General features: G+C 37.9%; 1 protein-coding gene across 3 annotated transcripts in view; it reads left to right on the top strand.

Annotated features, from left to right (window-relative positions):
* Positions 1-17,521, top strand: part of LOC107099480 (metal transporter CNNM4-like) — a 49,658-nt gene extending 32,137 nt beyond the window's left edge. Inside the window, exons 5-9 of one of the 3 annotated variants that reach the window (XM_015397623.1) lie at positions 8,333-8,429; positions 9,371-9,433; positions 11,684-11,740; positions 13,867-14,045; positions 14,960-17,521. In XM_015397623.1, the coding sequence (XP_015253109.1) occupies positions 8,333-8,429; positions 9,371-9,433; positions 11,684-11,740; positions 13,867-14,045; positions 14,960-15,208 (645 nt within the window). In that variant the 3' untranslated portion in view covers positions 15,209-17,521. The remainder of the gene's footprint in view (positions 1-8,332; positions 8,430-9,370; positions 9,434-11,683; positions 11,741-13,866; positions 14,046-14,959) is intronic. The other 2 variants (XM_015397624.1, XM_015397626.1) reach the window with 2 other exon arrangements.
* Positions 17,522-18,387: the final 866 nt, after the last annotated feature.

The raw sequence follows: 18,387 nt of genomic DNA on the forward strand, positions 1-18,387 counted from the left end.
TGTTTTTTTTTTATTCCCAACAAAAAAGAAGAAAATGGAAAAAGAGAAAATATTTTAATAGAAAATAAAATGAATCAGGTATGAAAACCCGTGCTCACAAACCAACACAAAATACAATCAGACTTCCAGTGTAAAAGTAAAATATGCCTTGCCAGTTAATATAAGAAGGCTACGATCTCTTTTTGAGCAGAGCTTGGAACTAACGTAGGATTGTGGATACCAAATACAGTAATTAATTGACAAGGTTGCAAATTTACTTTCAAGACAGAAGACATAATTGAGAAGTAGTTAGACCAAAATTTTATTATATAATTCAGGACAGAGAAAGAACATGTGGCCCTAATTGCAGGGGGAACCTTTGCATTTGTCACATACATCCACAACAACATCTGGGTGAATCTGAGAAAGCTTAGATTTTTAGAAGTGAATCCTATGTACAACTTTAAACTGGATCAAACTAAGACGACGAGCACAGGATGAGGAATATCGAATTCTGTTCATCTCAAAACTGGATTCCCAACTCTTTACCCCATGCATCTTTAATTTTGACATTAGAATCAACCCTTAGATTTAAAATCAAACTATAAATCTTTGAAATCGTACCTTTTTGGGTTGGATTATATGCAATATTTTTTTTTCCCAGGGCTGTTCAGGAGGGATAGAAGGAAAATTTGGGAAACATTTGGAGGAAAAATTTCAAACTTGTAGATAACGAAATGGATGCGTACCAGGTAAACTATATTTGGTAGATAAATTCGCAAAGCTATAACATACTCCTGATGTCAAGTTTATTATTAAACCTACTGTAAGTTTAGCTCACTTGATAAAGAAAAAAAAAAGAAAAGAAAAAAAACTCAACTCTGAAAATTGCCTTATTGATTTCTTTTTTTTCCCTCCACCTCTGGTAGTTATTGTATGATTTTGAACAGATTTTAAAACACTATGCTATAAATAGGCGTACAGTGGTTCTTAAGTTGTTTTAGTGGCATTCCCAGCTGTGTGTGTGTGTGTGTTTTGTGGGCAGGGACGATCGCTGTCAGCAGACTGGCTGTTTGTTTATGACCAGAGTGATTCAAGTCTTCATACAGACGCTCTCATGTCTGGCAAAGCAGCTGAACACAGTTAACTTTTTGTTTCACTCAAGGAATTTTCTTTAGCTTTCATGAGAAAATCCTTAGATCATCCACTCCAGAGACTGCAAACCTTTATTGTAGCTTTCTATGGTCTTGTTTTCTTTTCCTTAAAAATAGCAATATGGGAAGAAAAGGAATGTATGTGGATCATTATATTTTAAGTAATGTGCAGAGGTTGCATCAGAGTTGCATCTGAAAGACCTTCTTCCTGTTGAGTAAGAGATGGAAAATAGAGTCCTGGGAGAATAAAAATATTCCCTGACAAAAAAGGAGATATTTCCACTGCGTGTGTGTGTGTACCTGTCTAGCCATCAGAGTGAGGACCAATTCCAATTTCACCATCAAATTGAGGACCAGTTTTTGCTACTTGAGGACATTTTACCGGTCCTCACATGCTATTTTGCTAATGGTTAGGTTTAGGGCTAAGATGTTAACTGGTTAGGGTTAGGGTGAGGTATGCGTTGGTAATGGTTAGGTTTAGGGTTAGTTTTAGGGCATAGAAAGGGTTGAATAATACTGAAAATCAATGGAAGTCAATGGGAGTCAACACATGGTCCTCACTACGATGGCAGAACGAGTATGTTGGTGTGTGTGTGTGTGAGAGGCTGAGGTCCGGTTTGCTGTATGGTGATGCTGACTCACTGCGTTACGCCCCACTGTGAAAAACTTGTGTGAATCTGTGTCTTTGTCCAAACGCTGTCCAGAATGACTCCAACCACTTATTTTTAAAACATGTTGGTTACAAGCCACTAAACTCCGGTGGCTAAGTCACAGGTTAACACATATTTAACACCACACCTCCAAACAGAGCACCTGAATCCTACCCTCATTCACACAAATACCAGCAGGATGTTGAAGTGTGGTTTGAGGCAGAGACCCCTCGCTGGTTTTGTTATAAGTTATTAACAGCTCTGCGACAGTGAATCCTCCACCCTCTGCAGGGGTTCATCTCTCACCTTCACACGTACACAAGTGCAGCTCAGGCCCACACAGACAGCAATCCTCAGACAGCTTGGATGCACATTACCTCATCCTGCTAGGTGCTGTTATCTGGTAGTTGACACACAAAATAGTCTAAACTGCTCCCACAGGATGGCTTCTTCTCAGCGCTCTCTTCCTCTTGTTGAATGAAAACATTAGTCATGAGAGCAGCACGTCAGGCTTCTTAGCTTCTTTGTTTTTCTCCCTGTGAAGGTCGTATCCAAACAGAGCCGGAGACTAAATCTGAACCAAAAGTCTGTAAAAAAAATAGGAGTTGTTCTGTAACTTTTTAATTTTTATTATTAATTATAATTAACTTTTCTAAATTATTGAGCTTTATTGATCTCACATTGGAAAAATTTTCCTCTGCATGTAACCCATCCCCTTTCGGAGCAGTGGGCTGCCATCGTGGGGCCCCCGGGTTAAGGGTCTTTGCTCAGGGACCCAGAGTGGCAGTCTGTGGGAGTGGGGCTCAAACTCAGAACCTCAGGATTCCACGCTCTATGCTCTAACCACTAGGCCACCACTCCCCCACTACCTAGCAAAATATTTCTCATTATGGACGTGCATGAAAGTGTTAAAGGCGGTAGAAGAGCTTTAGCCAGTGCCTCCACCTGGTGACCCTCTGATTGGTCAACTATAGAAGAAGAAAAGATGTATAAAATCTGCAATAAATTGAACATCTGAAACTCAACTTTAACATTGAAGTCCAGTGTTGTTGTTGCCAACTGGCTGCAGTGAGCTGTTTAACTCTGGGAGCAGATTTTGTAACCTGGTCTCCTGTCAACGGAACCAAGCATGAAGCTTGGTGGAAACTCCCAAAGCAGGCTCAGTATGGACGGTGCCTAAGAGAAAACAACCAAACTTTGACTTGAACTTAAGAGCAGTCAGTTTAATCTCTGGGGGAACTTAAATTAACAGAAGTAAAACATTTGAGAACAAATAAAAACTCTGTATCAACATTTTATCCATGTCACTTTGTCTTAGCACTAGATAGCAAGATTATGATTTCTAACATTTTTAATCTGTAGATCTTCACTCAGCATGGACAGACAATGTAGATGTTTTTTCAGGGAGATAGGAATATATGTCTTAGTTTTCTTTGGAGTTTTATTTTCATCTTTTGTGCAAAATCAAATGCATCAACATTAAATCATGGTTTGTCTTTCATTTTTAGTTTTTCTTTTTTTTAACAAATCAATTTCTTCACTTTTCTCCTTTTTAATACCCTTGTGAATATTCCTGTTAGTTTTGGGACTATCGCTCGAATGATGGTGATACTTAGCAAAGTATTTTTAAAAAAAGGTATGAAATTATGTCAGTTATCCACAACAAATGATTTCCTTCCCTAATATTTAATAACTTGATGTGTATTTCTTGTTTGCTATCACTAAATCCGTGTTTCTGTTAAAACGTCACCTTCTTGATAAACATACTGATGGGTTTTGGGCAGAATTTTACTTGGTGGTTAGGTTGTGTGAACCTGTAGGTTTGTCGTTTCTTGTTTTCTTGCTTGAATATATCTGGGTGAACAGCTAAAAGCACTGTGGTCAGATGTGTGACCCACTGGAACAGTCACCAGGCTCTAAAAATAATACATTTGTAATATAACAGAATTAGGCTTATGTTATTTTAAGCTCTGTTTGAAGACTATGAACTCTCCAGGGCCATAAAGCAGTACTTAATGGACCTCCTTTTTTTTTTTTATTCCATATTAAACTTCTAAAGCTCCCACCCACACTTTTTTTCTTCACTTTTCTGCCTTCTTTGACTTTTTTTGCTCTTTGGTTAAAGCAAAATCAATCAGCCACGGCCACAAAGAGGCCCCTAGTATAAACCTCAGAGGGCATCAGGTATTATGTTTGCTCATTTAGTGGATAAGAGCCTCAGCTGGAACAAAGAGTTCTCCATCAGGTTGTTTATGACTCATAATGCTCCATGTTGAACTTTAGCCAAGACCCACCTACGGGTTAAGGCCTAAACACGTCTCAGTAAAAACTTTGATCTTTAAGCTCAATTACTGGGCCCCAAAGGAGAGATGGTCTTCTGTACTCATAATCATTACTTACAAGTTAGTAAGTTCAGTAATCTGCATGTCCTTTTCTGCATCAAATTAAGATTAGATTGTAACAGGACTAATTCAGCTCAGATGGTTTCATCAATCACTAGCTTGTTTTTTTTTGCTATGCAGTGCACTGCTATAAAAGTAACAAATATTTCTGTAAATAGTAAATAAAAACAATGATTTTCAGATTTTAAAATACAGTTATTACGTTAGAGATAGCTTAGCTTAAATTAGAGGCACGAGATAACTTAGTGGTTAGGGATGGGAAATATAAAAAAAACTTGACTTATGACACAAAAACAGTGAAAAGAGGCTTCAATTAAAAAAAAAAACTGCTGTGACTGAAAAGGCGGTCCTGCGACATGCTGAAGGAGTGCCTGCTCTGATTGTAAACTGGTTGTCCAGCCACACCTGTTGTTAGTCATTTGTTTTGCATGAGGCTGGGAGGCTATAGAGAGCGCTGTAAAGGTGGTGATGAAGTGGAAGCAAACAGGGTTCCTTCTAACAAACAAGCTTTAGGTTTGCATTCCCAAAAAGCCAACGAGGTTGTAAATTCTGCTGATGTCCTCATTACGGGCTTTATTTATTTATTTATTTATTTATTTATTTATTTATTTATTTATTTATTTATTTATTTATTTATTTATATTCTCTCTTCAGACAGATTGACCCATTTTGGTCCAATTTTGTAACCAACCAACCAAAAGTTCCCAAGTATAAAGTAAAAAGAAGCTCAAACAACATTTCTGACTTTTATTTGGCAGACAGACACAGAATCATTCAACCAATGGAAATGTGGTATCATTTAAAAGTTTCAAAAAAATAACACAAGCAAATCATAATATTTGAGCATTTAAATAATTAATCAGAACAGCTATTTACTTAAATACTGAACTACCAATAAAACCAAGAACTGGGCTTAGAACTGTCTGTTTACTGACGTAGAAGGTTGTGAAATGGTGGATTTGAATTGGTCCTCCTTATCAGACGCTATTGATAACCAGACTTAAAATAGCCTGTTGGATTTATCAACGTCGAATTAGATTCTAGACTTAATGGACTATTAATTGAAGGCTGGAAATATCTCACTATCTACATAAAAAGGCCCTAAACCCCTTAAGTGAAGCTACAGGATGTCAGCAGTTCGCTGCCACATGCTGACCTTTGTTTGAAATGAATTTAATAGAGAAAAGATTTTAGTCAGCAGATTAAATTCTTCACTGATGAGGATCTATTTTTGAAGATACATCAGAAGACTGATCAATCCTGATCTCACGAAGGTCATGTTTAAGGAATAAAACTCCTACCGGTGCAGTCAAACGGATTCAACTACATGCAGGCTGTCCTGTTGGTGCAGAGCAGAGGATGGGAGTTTATCACACCTGCTAACACTGTCCTGTTGCTGCTGCCCCGCAATAAATTTAACTACTCATACATACAAGCCATGCATTGTATGAGTTATGTGCATGTGGTGCAGTAAACATGTGACCTCAGCTGATGATCAACTACACAGAGTTAACCTTAGCCTACAGATAAGTGATGTTTTAGCTGCACTGATAAGCAACAGAGGAATGTGGATTCATATTTCTTTGATTCCAACTGGTTTCATGATATCTCTGACAAGTAGAGGGACGTTTTACTTTTATTTCAGCAACCTGTTCTCCAGACATAAATCTGATCTCTTTCAGATTAAGCCTGATTATCTCTGTGGCAGGTTTACATCCTTTATATATACGTAAGGAATTTGGATTTCTTTTTTTTTTTTTAGCAGTTTGGGCTCAGTTACTGAGGAAGGACGGGCTTTTCATGGAGAGCTAAAGGTGCTCTCTTTGCATCACGTCCGATTTGAGTTGGGCTTGGAGGTACAACCAGAAAAAGGCTTCGGTGTGCACATTTGACATTTTTCACCTGGACAAACATGGTCCAGTGGCATGCACATAAGCCACCAAAAATGTGAAGTATGTCAGAGTGGAGCTCTCTCTGTAGGATACATGACCATGTTTTTAGGGAAGTATCTTTTTTTTTTTTTTTTAACCTCTTTATGTTCATAATTTAGAGACAGATTGTTAAAATAGTTTACATTAATCCTTCATATTATACAGTGTGTTAAACATTTCAATAGCACTGAGTTTGACTGGCTGTGCATAAGACTAACATTATACTGTCATAATCATTACATATGGCCTGCTATGGACCAGGAGTCTAAAATGTCTTTGTTATGACTACTTGACATCAACAGAACTAAAAAGTTATTTGTAACGATTTGATAACAATCAAAAAATCATAACTATCAGGTCTTATAATCTTTGACTGTTAGGAAATTATTTTATTTATGTCATTAATGTTTTCCCTTACCTCAGGTAATATAGAACAAGCTGTAGGTGTTAACACAACAGTACAGAATGAATCATTTGACGGCTCGTTAATGCTTAACGACAACTTTGCTACTAGTTCTACTTGTTTAACTTCACTTGAGGTATGGCAAAAATTAATGACATATTTAAAAAATTGTCTTTTAACAGCCAGCGTTTCAACCAATCACACTGGAGATTAATTTCCCTTTTTAATCACTGGTGTTAAAGAACAAAAATATTTATTTTGCAAAAGTATGCAAGCATCTAAATGACTTTCAAAGAGAAATCAAAAGTAAAAAGAAATAAATGAGAAATGAAAAACTGGAAAATAAAAAATGATAAATAAACAACTGTAATTGTTGTGAAGAATATAAAATTTCTTTAAAAAGTATTTTTAAACCCTTTATTTGATTCAAAAGTTTCTTCTGAACGCATTTGTGTTCCTATCCCTCAGTCAGCGGAGCAAGACTACAGCTCCATGTCTACGAGAATACGCATGAAATCAGTTGAATAAAAACTTTTGCATGCCTAGATGCAGGATATAGGGGAATATGCATGCATCGGAGGGGGCTACATGCATTGAAGGGTGCATTAATTAGTACATCAATAAGTTGCTTGCATCAATTTGTGAATTAATGGTTGGAACTGCAGAAACGGGTTAGCCTAAGAATGATTCATCTAAAGCTTCTTTGAGCTTCAGATTAAGTTCAATATGAGCTGAGATGATCTGAGTGTTTCTAATTTTAGTAGCTCGCCTGTTTTATCCTCCTTTTTAAGGAGGAACACATCCTATAATAGCAGCAGGGGTGGTTATACTGTACCATTCATGTTTAGATTTCCTGAGAGGTTTACTCTAGACAAAGCCAAGATCCTCTTATGTAATAATAATAGTTTATGGTCATTTTGTTGATTTATTAACCTTTATCTCCTGAGTATCATTGGAGTCTTTAGATCTTCCTATAAATCACAGGTTTTTTTTTTTTGTCTACTTACATCTGCCCTAACCTTTATAGGGCTTAAATATTAACTGAGGATGTGATGGACTGTGTGACTGCTGTGTCTTTCTTCACAATTTTTTTTGAAAGACTTGTGATTGTGACATTTGTTTGGCTTTTTTACTTGATTAAATAACCAATGCTGGAAATGTATGAGCATATTCTGGCAAATGAGGGCTATATTAATGTGCAAAATGATACAAAATATAATTTAGATATTTTCTGTCCCCGTTGATCGGCCCTCATTGAGAACAGTGTTGTTGGGGCTCTGCTGTTTTTCTGTTTACTCCTCTTTTATGTCACCACCTGCTCTGCTTTCATCAGGCCGTTCGCTGCCTGTGTTTGGAGGGGTTTGGGGGGGGTTGAAAGGAAGAAGAGGATGGCAGGATGGATTAACTGTGCTGTTGTTGCTGCAGTTTACACATTCCAGCCGTCCGAACCGGTCCAGCTCTCTGTGCCAGTACATAGGCCTCTGGTTAATTATTTTCTCTTTGTTGTATCCAGATTCTGTTGCTATGACTCCTGTTTGATGTAGAACTCAGTCAAATCCAACAAAAACATGTTTCCTCTCCTCAAGCAAAGGATGCAGAGCCTATCTGTAGGGCATCAGTAATACTTTTTATATTTTACTTGGGGATGGAGCTCCATCTAGAGGTCAAGTCATGTAATTTCATCTAAACTATAACATACTGAGGTTTAACATATTTTCTCTAAGGTTTTTCAGTTTTTGTTCACTGGAAATTATACATTTTTGTTGGTTTTAGCTCTATTATTAACACAGCATCTTTTTGTTCTGATCAACAGGGCCGAGTTGAGGTAGAGGCCGGAAACGAGAACATGAAGTTTGAGACGGGACCTTTCTCGTATTATGGAGTCATGGCGCTCAATGCTTCCATGCAGGGTGAGTCCTGAATTGTTTCATCTAAGATCAGGATCTGTTCACTGATCCCATTTAAAAAAAAAAATAAATAAAAATAATCCCATTAGCTGTCTCTCTGCTGCCACCTGGTGACCAAGATTTTACTCACAGCTTGGAACTCATTTTGTGAACTACTTCCCATCTGTTGTTTATTTATTTATTTTTATTTGCATTTGATCATTACTAATGTGATGCTGGAACAAATGGAACATCAAGTGTTACCTTCAGGATGTGATGCATTCATTTTTTCTCTTTTATATCTCTAGAAGGTCAAAGTTTCTCTGTTTTTAATTATATTCCTGCAAATAAACGTACGATGACGTCTGTATTGGTCTCGCATCAATGCATGTGGTAACAGTGGAAAGTAACGGCTCCCTTATAACAGGAAGAAACATCCAACAAAGCCATTATCTGTTATCTACAGTGGATGTGAAGCAGATTTAGTAAAAACTTCCTGGTTTTACCTTCTAATGGAATCAGAAGCAAGTTGTAGCTGCAATGAAAGCACAATGGGGAGTAAATGGAGAAAATAGAACATCTGTTCGCATAAAAGCATTTCTCTTCTTCTTCACTTGCTTCCATTTTTTCCTAAAATACTTTGTTACTCTTTCAGGACCTTTAAATGGGGAAAAGGAACAAAAAGAGGATGAGTGAAGCATTGTTCTAATAATGTTTGATAACCTTCCTTCTCTCTTTAGCCTCAACATCCAACCTCTGTTCAAACTCCTTAAAGGAAAACACTGTTACAGCTCATCTGCTTACCTTCCTACAGAGAGATCTGACAGGGAGCAGCAGCTTGTCGCCATGGCGCTGCCTGCTCTCTCCCAGGCTGTGAGCAGATCTGTCTCCCTGTTTATCACTGACCGTTCCTTTCATCCTCCCTCTGTCCCGTCGCTCCCTTCCCCTCTCTCCTGTCCTCTCAGTGGCCGCACCTCGTCCTCGCCTCCTCTCCTTTAAGAGGTTTTCTCTGTTCTCTCGGTTACCAGGTAAACGCCGGCATGTCTGGGTAGTCTAACACCGAGCGCAGACGGGGCTTAGATTCACTCGTTGGAGAGGTCAAAGGGCAGAGAGTTGGTTCTCTGCTGCCCTTTGTGGGTAGAACAGCTGATAATGATTAGCGCTTCTCTTCAAAGTCAATCTTTTTTAGCCTGATCATGTCATAGACAGAGATGCAGCTTATTCAGAATTAACCCACAGCACCTGCTCTATTCACCGTATGATTGAATCTTTAAGGACTGCACGACGGCTACATTTTGGCAAACTGTTATTTAGTTGTAAAAGTTATAAAAATTTTCCCTTTTGAAGGTTTAAGTTTTAGGAATTCAGATGGCATGCTTGAACAACAACATTATAAATAGAATAGAATAGCAGACTGTACGAACCCAAACAGCTGTGCAGTAAGTTCAGATATATGCGGTGATAGAAGATCACCTGTTTGCAGAGAAAATGAGTAAAACACTGAATGTGATCATTCATTAAAAATTTAATTAAAAAGGAAGAATTATCAATGATTTACTGGATCCGATGTTTTTACTGACATACTGACCCAGCTCTCAGGATGTGGAGAACAGAACTAGTGCATTTCTAGAATGAGAGCTGCTCTGGTAGAAACCACCCAAAGCAAAGTCCTTCAGCTGCCCTTCTTTAAGACAAAGCCTGATCTTTAGAAAGCTGAATAGGTCGGCCTTTTAGATGATCTCCGTTGCATAAAATGACACATGCAGCAGGTTGCTGCTGTATAATTGAAGTCCGAACGAGGTGAGTTTGGTCTGAGCGTTTGCCAACATGTCAGCCTTGTGCTATAGATATAGAAGGATAGGCAAACATGAAGAGACCCAGATGTGGTTTGATACCCCTTAAGGAATAAAGCTGCTGAGTCATGTCTGGATGCATCCTTTTAGCTTCCAACTCTTTCCCCATCACTGATCACTGCCCTAAAGATAGAGCATGTAGCTTTCAACATGTAGTTTGTAATGTTCCATTTATGCTTTTCTATCATCTTTCTTTTTCTTTTTCAAAAATAGTTTAATTCTAGCTTAGATGTCCTCAAGATTCTGCAGTAAGACGTAGACGTCTTTAAAACAGCACCCAGTTCCAAATATATTCCCACCTATATTTGTTATTATATAGACGTGTTTGTTTGGAACTGGGTCAGTAGATCTTTATTGCACTAACTCAAACAGACTAGTTTACTGATAATATTGACTCAGTTTAATCCAGTAGGAAACTTTTCAGCAGGTTTTAAATGAGAACAATAATGACAGAATAACTTCAAAAATATTATTATTATATTATTATGACATGGTTGCTAAATGTTGCCGTTTATTTTCAAACATCTGCTTTTATTGTTGTCATTGAAATATATCACAAGTAAACAGGATAAATATAAAAATATGTTTCTATAATAAGCTAATTTCTCAGAAAAACATTTTTTTCTGCCAACAAATCAAAGATTGTGTTGGATTTCTCTTTGATTTGCTTTTTATTTGTATTTTTCCGATAATGTAATAATACAATATTTTCTAGCGGCTATTTATTGGATAACGTTTAACTCATATTTTAATGCACTGTTTGGAACAGAGCTGTTTTTTTGTTTTGTGATTAAGCCAACAGGGAATAATCAGAGAAGGGTCCAGGTTCAGATAAAATCTTTTTTTCTTCTTTTTTTTTGCAAAGGCATAATAAAAAAAGATACAAAAGGCTATATATAGCTAGATTAGTTGTTTTTTTTAATAAGCAGCAAAAAATATCCCATAAAACCAGCATTCAATGTATTGTTTCTGCTTAATCAACAGATTCCCTTCTAAATCACCAAAGACTTCTTTCTGTCTAAGATTTCAAACTGCTACTTATTTAGGTCTTTTAAAACAGATAAACTTTTTAACATTTCAGGTTTATGTTTTCATAGAAAATATATGTTCAGAGTAACAGATAAGCTTTTAAAGAAAGATAGAAAAAAGATAGAAGATTAAAAGTTTTTATCTCAGTCACACTTTATGCTGCCATAAAAGGTGGTTTGTTATTTATTTGGATTTAAAATTAGCTGAAGATAATATTTTCATGTTAACTTTAAGGTAAAAGAATGAGTTTTCTGATTTTAACCTGAGAAAAATCTCCTACTGGATTGAATAAAAGATGTTTGCTAATTTAACCACTAACTGTTAGACTAGCTGCAGACATCCAGGATGAGTGTCCTGATTTAATTCCTGGTTAACTAAAACAGTTGACATGTCCAGGTAAAACAGTTTCCTATGACTCACTGCGGCCCCCTACTGGACGTCTCACACCAACCGGTAATAAGAAGCACTGTGGTGACAGCCTTGTGTATGAATTGTTTGTATGCGTGTGATGCTTCCAGAATGATTTGGTTTGTTTGGATGATGTCAGCATATTAGAGGCAAAAAGGGAAGTTTATTTAAGTCATCAAGCATCATTGAGAGTTAAAATAGGAACTATAGATGGCTATGAGTAAGTTCTGGATTTCTCTTAAACCCAAACTACAAATAAAGCTGTCTTCATCACTTATCTTGTGACATTTCTGATTTAAGGCTTTTTTTCTTTTTCTCTTTTTTTAAGAATCAAGAATCCAACTTTTGATTTAAATATTCCATTTATTTGTTGTTAAATCATATGTGAAATGTTTTTAATGCAGAAATTACTCCCTAAGTGATACTAAGGAGATTTTTGCTTATATTTATCTTAATAATACTAATCTGTTTGGACTTTAATAGCTGTGCAGATGAAATCAGTTGTTTATGTTATATCTGTAAAGAACCTCATAGATCAGCACCCCTGGTAAAGATGTGGAAAATGCCAAAAAGATAAATTCATCTCAGTTTCACCAGTTAATATAAAATGTTTTATTATAAGGGATCCATTCATGTGAACCATTTTGACTAAAGTGTTTATTTATTTACAATTTTTTGGATTTTCTTGGAAGTTTCGAATTTATGATCAATAAGTTTCAGTTAGCTTACTAAGAAAGCTCTGCAACAAATAATAAGGGAAAAGAATATATGGAAAATCACCCCATGTCCTCTATTAAGTATGGTGGAGGATCAGTTATGCTGTGTTACTCCAAAGGACCAGGGGGCCTATTTATATAGTATCATAAAGTACCTTAAAGTAGGTCATCCAGGTCATGATCAGATACACCTTTTGTTTTTTTCCCTTTATTCTGTGTTAAAGGAATAGTACACCCAAAACATGATTAGCCTTCATTTTCTACTCACCCCCATGCTGAACAACACTCTGGAGTACTTTTTTGATATCTCAAATGCATCTGGAGATCTGGGAGGCTTCTTACTGTCTGCTGACATTCAAATAATGGAGGTCTATGGCGCCCGAGGCAGAAAGGTCCATAAAAGTCCACAAAAAACGTGTCAATATTCCTCCATACTGCTCGTCCAATGTATTCCAAGTGTCCTGAGTGGGTAGCATCCAGAATTTACTCGAAACGAAGTCATTTAGAATGTTTTTAGAGCATAAACAGTAGTTATAGGATTTCCTGAAAGCGCGTTCACGACGCTACGGAAACCGCGGCAGACCAAGCCAGATGAAACTGCGCATTCAGCTCGGCAAGGGTATATTAATCTCAGTGCTCCCCATCATCAGTTAGAACTGAGGAAGCCTCTAGAATGAGATGCAAATGTTAGGATTTTCCCCCACTAGATAAATGTCTTGAATGAAGAGCTGTATTTTTACTAATATTTGGATGTAAAATATTTAACCTTAAAGCAAAACAAATGTATTGAAACACTTCTTACACATCTTAAACTGCCCCTTTTTGTCTAACATTGAGGATTTATACAAATAATGAACCAGGCGTGTATCTGGTAAACAGTTAAAGGGTTTATTTCAGAATCTGAATGTTATTTTTAGTTTTTAAGTTTTGCAACTAAAGCTCTGTGTGATGCATCTGTCTCGGCAGAAAAGCAAACAGTTTTCAGATTATTTAAAAACAGTTGCTTTAAATGTTTACCTTTCCCCCTGCAGGGCTTTATCTTGTTTGATTTAGAGAAATGATTGTGGCTGATGTCAGGCATCTTGATTAATGCTGAGTCACTCTTTGTTGGAAACTTTTTTGTGTGTCACTGACTATCTGTATGTGTGTTTCTGAGGAACATTTGATTCCAGCTAACCTTTATGATTGTTTTTTGGGTTTTTCCTGATATTTCCTGCAATCATCCCTTGTTGATTGTTCCTAATTTCTCATTCCTGTCATCATTTCTAACCTGCACCGTGTTTTTAGAACCCTACATTGTGGAACCATGACTTACTGAATGCCGTAGAGCTCTGCAGATGTCTGTTACATTTTAAAAGTGTCTTTTATTGGGTGGCCTTATCAGGATGAACTATTTGTTCCTCTAAACTTGCTTTAGTCTGGTTCTGGTCTCACTCTCTCTGTCCGCATCTGCAGAGTTTCGCTCACCATCCCACCTCAGCGGGTTGAACCGGACCGCCTCGCTGAGCGGCGCCGATCGGACGGACTCTCTGGCCGTCAGCGGGAGCAACAGCCAGCTCAACAACAGCATCCCTTTACAGCAGTACATTCCCGACTTCAACGTCAGGGCCCTCACAGACCTGCAGTTTGTCAAGGTGGGTTAGAGGGTTCAGACAGTTAGTGATCATGACTGACAGGCTATTTTAAAATTGAAAGAATAACATCTTTAATTTTTCTTATAGTTTTGAGAGAAATTTTTTCTCAATATTCTTAAAAAATAATCAGGCAGATTTCAGTAGGTTTGAGCTCTAGTTTAAATAAACTAAACAGGGACGGATTCAGGTTTTCTTGGTTTTGCTTGCAGCTAAATATCAAGTGGTCATGGATAAAACAGTTTGTCTCTCTTTACATGCTGTCAAATGTTGTCAAACATTGTATGGCTTCTGTTTGTTTGGCCTTTATTGTTGCATGCAGCACTTTGAACTTAAAGGTGTTTAAGTGCTCTTTAAATAAAGCTGCTATGGTATGATGCAGCGACATTTCAGAAATGTAGGAAAGCCTGGATTCATTTTGTGGCAAGCAATAAATGTTGAGAGACAGTTGTTGTCAATTTGTTGTCATAGAAACAATTTTTTCAAAAGAAGTCATATATTTTTTTTTTTTTTTTTACAAAATACTTCTTCACAGCCTTAGAAATATAAACTCCTTTAGTGATAGTCCTCATTGCAGAGAGAGCTGCATCTGAATCACCAGTCATCACACTTGGGGAGAACCAGGAGTGTCTGACAGCAGCAGCTGCGGTTCCCCACCTCATCAAGCCACAGTGTTTGGACCAACCTGGACTTCATTATCTGCAGAAGGAACCCCCTTTCCATTCTTATGGCCCAGATACATTCATGCACATTGCTCAAATTACAAGAAACTTCTTTAATTAGTATAACATCAAGTCATTGAAACTTCTGAAAGGTTGATCTGCTCTGTTAAGTAGCAAAGCAGGGTGTTGAGTGTCAGATGTGCTTTTACAGTTGTAACTGTTTTAAGAGCCAACATGTCTGTCCTGTTCTCTTAGATCACACGGGCTCAGTACCAGAACGGCCTGATTGCTTCTCGCTTGGACAGCACACCTCAGTCCCCGGAGAGCAGCCACACAGCCCACCCGGAGGAGGCAACTCCACCAGCCAGCATCACCATCACGGACCTTGGAGCAGACTCCGCCCCTATGGAGAACGGCCCAGACGAGACGACGCTCCTCCTCCTAAACGAGCAGACGCCGGCGCCTACGGCGAACCACCACAGTCAGCTGGAAAACAGCGTTTGACCCGGACCTCTCTCCCCTCCATCTCCCTAGGTTTGCACACATGCACTACTGAGCTCGGACGTTCGCTGAGGGGGGAGGGGAGTTGTTGGCACCAATCACACCTTAGAAGTTCCAAAAAGACAAGCCATGTGCGCGCATATCGTGTAGATATGCAGGGATGCAATTTATCAAACATACCCTAATGAGCCAAAGCATTACTGACATGTCTTTGCATACCCACAAGTTTTATCTCTTGAATGCAGCTCTGAAATACAATCAGACTGAAGGAGCATTTAAAGGTAGCCCGATAATGATTAAAGCAATAATCAAATCATCATCAACATTTAATCAGATGCAGCTGAAATCAGTCATATGTCAGAAAAAAAATGTTTTTTTTTTCTAGTATAAAATAATAAAGCATATAAAGTTCTTTTTATAATTTTGGAATATTTATGTCGAGTAATGTTTTGGCTCATCAGTGTGGAAAGGAAACTACCAAACGTTTGTGCCTCGATCATGTAAGCAGAGGAAACATCAAGCTGTCGTCACTGATAGCTCCTCTTTACCCACTCCGTGCCTCCGCCACCTCCGTTTCCGTGCCGCTTCCAGTTCAGAGACTCAGGGAGACTCCGCCCTCCTGGCTCCACCAATCACGTTTCCAAGCAATGGCGTCGCCGCTTGTGTTGCAGCCTGGAGCTCCTCTTCCCTTCAGCATCCACACGGCGGAGCTCAGACCGGTTATTATATGTTCCATAGAGATTTCTAGTAAATATTTATTGATGAACTCAGATTGAGACGGACACTAAAGACTTTTTCTTTGTTTTGTTTTTGTATCTCCATAGCGAGGGAGTTACGACGGGAGTTTTCCTCCTCATTTTTGCCTCCTGTGTAAAAACAGGGATTAACCAGGAGCCTTTATCCCAAAGTTGTGAAGAGATTCACCACTGATTGACAGCCAGTCTGTATTCTGATTAAAACAATCTTCATGAATTCTATGAATGTGTTCAATGAAATGTGTAGGGTACGTTAACTGTGGCCGCTCTCGTCTCTGTGAAAGCTTTAGTTTTCATGTTTCAAAGCTTCATTCTGGCCTTTATTCACATCCATCTGGTGCCAGTTCTAACAGGGATGAGAGCAAAGAGACTTGACGGATCTGGTCCTTCTTTTTAAAAGAGGCCGGGTCTTTTTCTTTTCTTTTGATTTTTGTATACTTGTGTGTGTGTATGCGTGCGAGCATGTGAGTGTTTATTGGCGTGCGTCTGCGACCAAAAATAGCCATCATTTGATGGGATCAGAAACCAAAAGAGGGATGCTGCATCACCTCCTAACTAAGAATATACTTTAAAGAAATCAGAGACTTTATTTATTTACTTTAAGGCTTGTATATATTTCTGCCTATGAGGCGCAAAAAGAAAAATTTTTATTTTGCCTCATTGTGAATTTTTCTTTTTTTGTATCTCTTGCCTGGGTTTCTTTTCTTTTTTTAAATCTGGGGTAATGGGATAATTATACGGAACTGCAAAGATGAAAAACACTCGGCCTGGGCCACATTTTGTCACTTTTATGATAAACTGTTCTGTACGTTTTACTATCATCATCAGCTCCTTTTTTCTTTTTTATTTTGAACTGCATACACTCCAGTTGTATTTTACTGTAACTTCAAAAGAAATTTTAAGCGGAAAACCAATCATAAAACGGATAAAATGATCTTTCTTGTGGTGAGATTTTTTTCTCTGAACATTTTTTATGTGCACAGAAACATTTAGACTTTTAAGGCATCCTTACCGACCGCTCAGAGCAGCCTGGTTTCTTTTCTAGTTTTTGTTCCCTTGGGATCAGCTTATGACATGATAAACTACTCACAATTACTTTTGAAACTGAAAACAAAACATGAGAAAATTCTTATTTCCCTGTTTTTGAGCTGAAAGAGCAAGGTTTTATGTTTGTAGAACTTCCTGTGACTCATTTTATTTATATTTGGAAAAGCTTTAATGTCACAAGCTTGAAACAGAAACATTTTTCACTGTAGTTTGTGAGTAAATGTCAGGCTCTCCCAGCGAGGAGCATCACCTGAGGTTTGACACATGGCTGAAGAACTAACTGGTTTCAGTTTGAGATTGATTTCTGTGGAAGATGAAAGCAAGTAATAGAAACTCTCTCAAAACATACTTAACCTGAACAGATTCAGAATTTAATTTGCATATTAAAATACACCATATCTATATCTGTTTAAACTGGTTTGGAATACGTTGTTATTATAAGTCCAAAATTGTAGAAATTAAGTTTATTCACAGCACATTTATTTATGCTACAGCCTTATTCCAAATGGTATCGATCATTTACCAGATGGTAACTGATCTTTAAAAGCCTACCAAAAAATGCCCTATTATGACAGTATGAGAATTAAATATTGAGTTTGTTGCAAATTTATCACCAAAAGGAAAGTAAGAAATTACATCTTGGTAAGTATTCACCATCTTGCCTTAGTTCTTAGTTGATCCATCTTTAACAGCAGTTACAGCCTCCAGTCTATGTGATCTGGTGTCTCCAGCTCAGCTCACCATCTTCAGGCAGTTTGACCCATTCTTCTTTGCTGAACATCTCAAGCTCCATCAGGCTGGACATGTGCTTGGATAGTTTCAGATCTCTAGAGATGATCAATTGGATTCGCTCCACCCCTGGACGTTCCCTGCATGGTTCCGATCCACTCCACTGAACTCCAGGCATGCCATGTTCCTTTTATTAGGGACTGGCTTTAATGGAGCAACTTTAAACACACTAACACACTCTACAGGCCTGACTGGTGGATTGCTGAAGAGATGGTTGTCCTTCTGGAAGGTTGCCCTTCTCTCCGGTCACTTAGTCCTGTTAATTCCAGCCTTCCTCCATTTACCAGTGATGGAGGACACTGAGCCTCAAAGCAGCGGACAAGTTTCTGTATCTTTCTCAAGGTTTGTGAAATGAAACTTTTTCCATCGGCTGTTTTCCCCTGTTGTTTTTACCCATTGTCTTTAGCTTTTGAAGTTGAATTTACAACAGCAGATAATGACAATAAATCTGTTATAGGGATGCACGATATAATCGGCCCCCTATCAGTATCGGCCTGTAATGAAGACCTTCATTACTTGGTGGTACAACACTTAAAATGTGTTAAAAGATAAAAGAAATGCATGATGAAGGAAATGAACCGGATACAAACT

This window comes from Cyprinodon variegatus, unplaced genomic scaffold, assembly GCF_000732505.1.
Source record: "Cyprinodon variegatus isolate N-32 unplaced genomic scaffold, C_variegatus-1.0 Scaffold875, whole genome shotgun sequence".
NCBI lineage: Eukaryota > Metazoa > Chordata > Actinopteri > Cyprinodontiformes > Cyprinodontidae > Cyprinodon > Cyprinodon variegatus.